The sequence below is a fragment of the Hyaena hyaena genome, unplaced genomic scaffold (assembly GCF_003009895.1).
Source record: "Hyaena hyaena isolate Hyena2069 unplaced genomic scaffold, ASM300989v1 scaffold_2651, whole genome shotgun sequence".
Classification (NCBI taxonomy): Eukaryota; Metazoa; Chordata; class Mammalia; order Carnivora; family Hyaenidae; genus Hyaena; species Hyaena hyaena.
In genome coordinates, this window is record NW_024083258.1 from 9023 (window position 1) to 17409 (window position 8387).

Genomic DNA, 8387 nt, shown 5'->3' on the forward strand with positions numbered 1-8387 from the left:
TTAATTAAAAAATAGAAGGAACCACAGAGTATTTAGAAAGTATTTCATTCACACGCTTTTATATAATCATGTTTACATGCTATTTCTCTGTCCCAAAAGATATGCACATGCAATTTCTGTATCCCAAAGGATTCTCCATGTAGTTTTCCAGAACAAATAAAGAAATTAATTTGTAATTACAAGTGAAGTAACTGATTTGGGCCTTATCTCAAATGACATAAGCCTCACTTAAATATGGCACTGCTATACAGTGAAAATTCCTTGGAGACTATCCCTAGTGTTATAGTGTGTTCCTAATTTATACTGTTCTTTATTAAGGGATACAGAAATATTTGATTCTCTTATATGTATCAGAAGTTACAAGTTGATTGTTTCAAGCAAATTACTAGTAGTTGAGCATCTATTTGTTGCATACACAGTGCTTGGTGTTTTCATCCACATCATATTGTTTAACACAAGAATCACGTGAGGTATGTATCATTATTTCCTTTTTACAGGTAAGGAAGCAGAAGATCAGCAATTTCTTACAATGTCCCTATGATTCCATAGATAGTGAGAGGCAGAGCTAGACACTGATCCTAAGTTTGAGTGGCTGCAAAGTCCATGGTGTTTCTGTGCATCACTTTGCCTTACCTCCTGGCATTCATATCCAGCTTTGAAAGCCTTTGTGCCTTTCATAAATTTATTTTTTTCTAAAATAATTCATTTAAGGTTGAGACTTTGTCTTGTTAAAAATAAAAAGCCAGAATGTGAGAGTTCAGACACATAACCCTAGGACTGTTCATATTCTAGGAAATCATTGTCATGATTCACATGCAACTTTGGGGAAAATGTCCATGCTTGCTGATAGTTATGCATGTATGTTTTCTTAATTCTTCTTCAGATAGAAGCTCTTCAGGAAAAATCAAACTATTTAAAAGAATATGTTGCTTTTTAACCTAGAGAAGCTACGGAAATGGATAAATGTAACTAACATATTCTCCCCTGTCTTTGATTATGCGCTCTGATTTGAACCAAGGGAATATTTTTCTGAAATGATCATTTTTCTTCCAATCCAATTTCCTCACCTCCCTAGCTGGCTACTTCACTCCCTACCTCTCTAATTACTCTCTCCTCCCATCACCATCATATGCCCCCACTTGTTATTTCCCTATAGTTGCTTAATACAACCCTTGAAACAAAACTTACCAAAGCAAGTCCCCAAATGCTTCAGTTCACTTTCCAATTAGTCCCCATCCACAAAAATACTTGGACTTTTATTGCTTCATGCAATCCCAGAAGCATGATAAAACATGGTGTGAGAGATAAGTCTCGGAAGATTTTGCAAAATATCCTGGATTTAACTCATAACAATAATAAAAATTCTATTTGGCCCTTTCAGCTTGAACATAGGCACTTTCCAGCCCTTGGTAACAATGATAACTTAGGATGTAATTTTTTTTTCATTCCAGGAAAAGGATCAAGTCAGAAAGACATGTCAAAGTCAACTCAATATTTTTTGATCCAATGATTGGATAAATGGTGATAGTATTTACTGAAAAGAGAATACTGGGGCAGAAACACATGTGGGATGAGGATAGAAAATCAAGAGATGGCCTTTCTATAATCATTTAGGTTATTTACAGTTTACGTTATTGCAATCAGTATTGCTGTAACATCCTTTTACATATTTCTTGTACACATGGAGAAGACTTACTCTACAGTATGCTCTATGGTATAGGAGTAAAATAGCTGAATTCTAAGGTAATTGAGTCTTCAATTTTCATGGAATTTGAAAAGAAAATTTGTGTGCACAAAGTATTCTAGAAGTGAGGCAAAGTTATCATTTAAAAATTTTAATCAAGGTATCTATAGATACCTGTAATGTGGGGTAATTTCAACCAGTTTAGCCTCCTCTGGGTCTGATCTCAATAGACACCATTAAATGAATAGATGGAGACTGAAAACCATACAGCAGTGACAGAGTTCATCATTCTGGGATTAACAGACAATCCCACACTATGTGCCGTTTTCTTTGTGATTTTTCTGGGAGTTTATATAGTTACCATAGTGGGAAATATCAGCATAATCATCTTAATCCGAAGCAGCCCGCAGCTGCACACCCCGATGTACCTTTTTCTCAGCCATTTGGCCTTTGTGGACATTGGGTATTCCACATCAGTCACGCCAATCATGCTAATGAGTTTTTTAAGAGAGAAAACAACCATCCCCGTCACTGGTTGTATAGCCCAGCTTGGCTCTGATGTCACTTTTGGGACTACAGAATGCTTCCTGCTGGCCACAATGGCCTATGACCGCTATGTGGCCATCTGCTCTCCTTTACTCTACTCCACCCAGATGTCCCCAGTGGTCTGCTTCGTCCTTCTGGGGGCTTCCTACCTAGGTGGATGTATGAACGCTTCATCGTTTACAGGCTGTTTGATGAATCTATCCTTCTGTGGACCAAATAAAATCAACCATTTTTTCTGTGACCTCTTTCCACTCTTGAAGCTTTCTTGTGGCCATGTTTTTATCGCCGAAATATCTCCTGCCATCTCTTCTGCATCCGTCCTCATAAGCACACTGTTTACCATAATTGTGTCCTACAGCTACATTCTCCACTCAATCCTGAATATGCGCTCTACTGAGGGGAGGAAGAAGGCCTTCTCGACCTGCACTTCCCACCTCACAGCCGTCACTTTGTTTTATGGGACAGTTTTGTTCGTTTATGTGATGCCCAAGTCTAGTTATTCAGCTGATCAGGTCAAAGTGGCATCTGTCATCTATACAGTGGTGGTCCCCATGTTGAATCCTCTCATCTACAGTCTGAGGAACAAGGAGGTGAAAGGGGCCATGAGAAAACTAATGGCCAGAACACACTGGTTCTCCTGAATTATATCAGAAATAAGTCCATAAATAACAAAGCAATGATTCGGGGACATTTGTGCTGGATACTTTAATGATGTTTTTCATTAACTTCATCACTTTGATAATGAAGTTCACGCTGCAAGTGTAAATCCTATAGATGTTAATATGAGAAGTAAGTTTTCAGAAGACGTTTCTCCTTCCCTTTTTCTTTCTTTCTTTCTTTCTTTCTTTTTTTTTAATTCAAAATTTCATCAGGGATCAGTTTTAAAAGATCAGTTGTTATTTGACTACTGTTCTTTGGTTAACATGAAGCAATTGTTTGAGTTTTTGACAGTATCTCAGCACATATTATTTCCCAAATTTTTGAAATTGCAATGTTCATGGTATACTTTAGTCTTTTACAAAATATAAGCAAATATATGTTGAAATTTTAAAAATAGAGTCCAACATACAAATCAATACACATACCACAGTCTGGAAACTGCAGGGAGCTTACATGGAGGTATCAGACATGAAGAGCTGGAGGTAGCCCAGTATAGAAAGGTGGCAAGCTGATAAGGAGGGATGCTAAGCATCGTTTCATGTGTCTGTTGGCCATCTGGATGTCCTCTTTGGAGAAGTGTCTGTTCATATCTTCTCCCCTTTTCTTCACTGGGTTGTTTGTTTTTCTGGTGTGGAGTCTGGTGAGTTCCTTATAGATTTTGGATATTAAAGACCCAGCAATAGCACTGCTAGGAATTTACCCAAGGGATATACGAGTGCTGATGCATAGGAGCACTTGTACCCCAATGTACATAGCGGCACTCTCAACAATAGCCAAAACATGGAAAGAGCCTAAGTGTCCATCAACGGACAAATGGATCAAGAAGATGTGGTTTATCTATACGATGGAATACTACACAGCAATGAGAAAAAATGAAATCTGGCCATGTGTAGCAACATGGATGGACCTTGAGAGTGTTATGCTGAGCGAAATAAGTCAGGCAGAAAAGGACAAATACCATATGTTTGCACGTATAGGAGGATTAGGAGGAACTTAACGGAAGACCGTGGGGGAGAAGAAAGGAGGAAATAGTGGGGAAGGGGGAGAGAGGCAAACCATGAGAATGCTGAGAATGCTGAGAACAAACTGAGGACTGATAGGTGTGGGGGGGACGGGGGAGATGGGCATGGAGGAGGGCACTTGTGGGGATGAGCACTGGGTGTTATATGGAAACCAACTTGACAATAAACTATTTGTAAATAAAAAAAGGTGGAAAGCTATGGAAACATGGGCATAAGGAGCGGTATGTGAATGTACTTAGTATGTCTCTATCTTCATAAAATTAAAATGGATAAAAATCTCTGAGGTCAACAAATGGAATAACTTGCAAAAAAAAAAAAAAAAGAAAAAAGTAAAGAGCCAATGTTTACACCCGTATAGAAAGTTAAATGTATCATTTAATGTGGAAATCTGTTTCATTCAAATTAAATATGAACTTTTCAAGGTAAGAATACCTGCTTGCAAAATAGTTTCATTCATCAGTTGTGAGTCCTATTTAAATACAGGGAGCTATTTCCACCAAAGATCAAATTTAATTGAATCCCATCTAGTTAAATAACATTTGGGAGGGAAAAACTTGTTCGCAACAGATTTGTAATAAAAGGTAATGTTGACAAGTCAGGCAGTTCAGGCCACTTCCTTTAAAGGTACTGCCCTGCCTTTGTCAATGTGTATTTAAACCTTTGGGAATATTGATGTTTATGTCTCCAAAAAGCTGCAATTTGCACTTTATTGAAGTGAGAGCAAAGGTCATGATTCCCCTGCTCGGCCATTAAAGAGATCCAACCCAGATAACAGCTAAGAGACCTTGTATACCTCTGTGCCGACTGTTTTTACAATGTAAGTCTTACCAGATGAGTCTAGAGTAAGATTCAGAAACTGAGGTTTCTTGGGAGGGGGAGACTCAGACATTGGGACTTTGTTTCAACAATATAGGTAGGAGGCATGAAATTGTGGGTCAGGCAAGTAATACAATTGCCACACATTTTGTAATGTCTCTCAAGGAGGGGTCCACTGTCCCTGCTTCTTCCACTGACCTTTTTGAAGGTGTTTATGATCCCATCTGGTTATGGCAATTGCCCCTAAGTTGATTCCCTGCCTCCTGTATGCCTTTCACAGTGATTTATGATTAATATTTTAGCTAATATATTTTATTGGTAGCATATGAATAATGTCAAACAAATTCTGAGACAGTTTGGGGGGACCACTTTATGAGCTGAGTTGAGTTTTTCTCTGGTCAAATCAAGGAAGCCTCCTCCTTTTTTTTTGCTTGGAAATCACATTGTGGGATTTCTCTGGTCCTAGTTTCCCATTCATGCCTCTTTACTTGCATCAACTGTGGGCCTGTAACCCCACTAGTGCAAAAACTCTGGGGCCAAAGCCACATGGACACAGCCCTTTGCAAAGAGAGAGCCCCTAAAGGTATGACTTCAGTCTTGTAAAAGGTCATCTTTGAGTCACAGGGGGAGATCTGCTCTCTGGTAGTTGAAGTTTTTCACTGAGTGTCCTGGAAGTCTTTGTCTTCATATTTCCTCCTATACTTTGCTTTTCACCAGGATTCATCTTCAGCCCTCTGCCCTCTCCTCCTCCCCGTGATCCCCACGGATGATCTTATCTTCTCCCATGAGCTCAGCTGCCACCAGTGTGGCGACACAGTCCCTACACATCCTTTCATGGAGGACAGATGACCTTCTTCACTGGCCTTTCCCTCCAAGACTCTCAAACACACTGTGTCCTGGCTACATTTATCATATTTCTCACAAAATTATCCCTTTTCCTCTGGTCCTTTCCCAATTAATGGCAACTCTTTGTAAGGCCTAGTACTGCAAGAGGTTTGGGGCAACCCTCACCACACACCCATCAAATAGTCTGCTTCCCTTCACCCCGTCCCTTCTGTCAGATGGAAGACATGTTGCATCCTGGCCTCTCCTGTATCTAAGTCTCTTCTCTCTGGGCACTTAAAGTCTCCCTAGTTGATTGTGGTAAGTCCATGCAGAGATTTTTCCTTCATATTTCCACTTGAAGGGATTCAATAATCCAATCACCCAGACGTAGGGTGTATGGCACTATCACATCTTTTAGCGGACAGGATAGATAGGCATTGAAACTTATTTTTTCCCTCCCAAGTTCTAAGTCATCTGAGGAGATGACAAAAAGAGAAGGCCTATGGGAGAGCAAAATATTAACCTATACCAACAAAGGAGCTGATATTAGAGTATGTGACACATATTTGTGGACACATTGTGTTTTCATGTTCTGAATACCAGAGTTTGACATGCTCCCTCTCTGTCCCTAGCAGTACCAGAAACACTTGGGTCTTCCCAGCAGAAGTAGGCCTGTCCCCATCCGTTTAAAGCATGGCCAAGAGCTGCCCAGAGCACTGAGGGCAGACTCACTCCCAAGATAAAGGGGGAAGGTGAAAGGCTGGGATTTATGTTATGGGTTGAATTATGTCCCTCAAAAATTCATCTGTTGAAGTCCTAACCACCAATATCTCAGATACCAATGTGACCATATCTGAAAATAGGGTTGTTACAGGTGTAATTGGTTAAGATCAAGTAATAATTGGAGTAGGATGGGCTTCTAATCCAATATGACTGGTATCCTTATTAAAAAAAAAAAAAGGAGAATTTGGACACAGCACACAGGGAGAACCAAAGATTGCCCACAAACCAGCAGAAGCTAAGTGAGAGAAATGGAAGGAATCCCACAGTCCCCGGAAAGAATCAGCTCTGCTGACACCTTGATCTTGAACTCCTGAACTGTGAGACAGTCAGTTGTTGTTGTTTAAGCCAATAGGTTTATGGTACTTTGTTAAGGGGGCCTCTTACGGAACTAATATTACTATGTATCTAGTTTTCCTCTCGGAACTTACCATAAGCTAATTTACTACTTCTATGGAAGGAGGGAGTGAAGGCTAAGAAAGGTGTGATATGGGGGCACCTGGGTGGCTCAGTCAGTTGGACATCTGACTTCCGCTCAGGTCATGGGCTCACGGTTTGTGAGTTTGCTCACAGCTCAGAGCCTGAAGCCTGCTTTGGATTCTGTGTCTCCCTTTCTGTCTGCCCCTCCCTGTTCGTGTTAACCCTCTTGCAAAAATAAATAAATATTTTAAAAAATTAGGTTATGCTAGCAGATATCTCTTCCAAAGGGGGATAGACAATATTAGGAATGGTCGAAAGCATTTTCTGCAAACAACACATAAAAAAATAAGGATCATGGATATCCCTGGGGCAGGGCGCCTGGGTGGCTCAGTCAGTTAAGCATCCAACTTCAGCCCAGGTCATGATGTTGCAGTTCATGAGTTCGAGCCCCGCATTGGGCTCTGTGCTGACAGCTCAGAGCCTGGAGCCTGCTTCTGATTCTGTGTCTCCTCTCTCTGCCCCGGCCCTGCTCATGCTCTCTTTCTCTCTCTCAAAAATAAAAACAAGCATTAAAAGAATGAAAATAAAAAGAATATCCTTGTGGGAATAATCAAAAACTTATTCTGTAAGAATTTTATTTTTTGAAAGTTTCCTGATTACTATGGATTGTAGACTGGGAACAATCAAAAACTCCTTTTGTAAAAAAATGTTTTTGGAAGTCTCTTGATTACTATGGATTGTAGTTTGCTACTTAGAAGGCAGAAATATGAACTGGGGGGCTCCCTGGCTGGCTCATTCAGAAGTGCATGGAATTTTCCATTTTAGGATTATGAGTTGGAGCATTTTATGTGTGGAGATTACTTAAAAATAAAATCTTTAAAAAAATAAAATAAAATAAAATCTTTAAAAAGGAAACAATTATGAACTGGGAGAAAATTTTAAAGATTCCAAACTGTTGTGTTGTTAAAAGATTTTTAGTCTGTATAAATTTCAGGAAATTTTTCTTCTGCGGTGGATTGGGATTTAGCAAGTATCGACCTTCCTGACATTCTGTGAACCTTACCTGTGGTGGGCTAGTGGAGAAGATAGAAGGCAAAGGGTAAGAGGTCATTTCTTGGGGGTAAGGAAATCATCAAATCCTGTGATTGGGGTGGTGGTTATACAAAGTCTTTACATTTGTCAAAAGCGATCAACCTGTAGATTTAAAACATGTGTATGTATATTATACTTTAATAAAGTTGCTATTTTGGAAGATTCTACAAGAGAGTACTCTGTTCTTTCTCAGTTTAATCTGAGGCTCCAGGCAGTGGTGATAGGATTTTCTCTTCCCTACTAATGTAGACCAACCCTAGTTCTTCATTATTTCTCAAACCTGTTCCCCCAACAACTGCAGCTGCTCTAGTTTCCCACACATTTATTCTTTCTGTGCCCTTCATTCCTGTCTTCGGTGCTATGCCTATTGACTTTCTGCTTTAAAAAGTTTGAATAGTCTTCTTTAAAAAAATGTTTTTAATGTTTCTTTTTTTTTTTTTTTACAAATAGTTTATTGTCAAATTAGTTTCTACATAACACTCAGTGCTCATCCCCAAAGTGCCCTCCTCCATGCCCATCCCCCCCTCCCACCCACATCCATC

General features: G+C 39.6%; 1 protein-coding gene across 1 annotated transcript; it reads left to right on the forward strand.

Moving 5' to 3' along the window:
* The first annotated feature begins 1932 nt into the window (after nucleotides 1–1932).
* On the forward strand, nucleotides 1933–2871 carry LOC120227635 (olfactory receptor 481). Its single transcript, XM_039225707.1, has one exon. The coding sequence runs from the start codon at nucleotides 1933–1935 to the stop codon at nucleotides 2869–2871; it is 939 nt and encodes a 312-aa protein (XP_039081638.1).
* Nucleotides 2872–8387: the final 5516 nt, after the last annotated feature.

What these genes read in the sequence shown, in the direction of transcription:
- LOC120227635 (XM_039225707.1), top strand. Translation starts at nt 1,933, where the DNA reads ATGGAGACTGAAAACCATACAGCAGTGACAGAGTTCATCATTCTGGGA.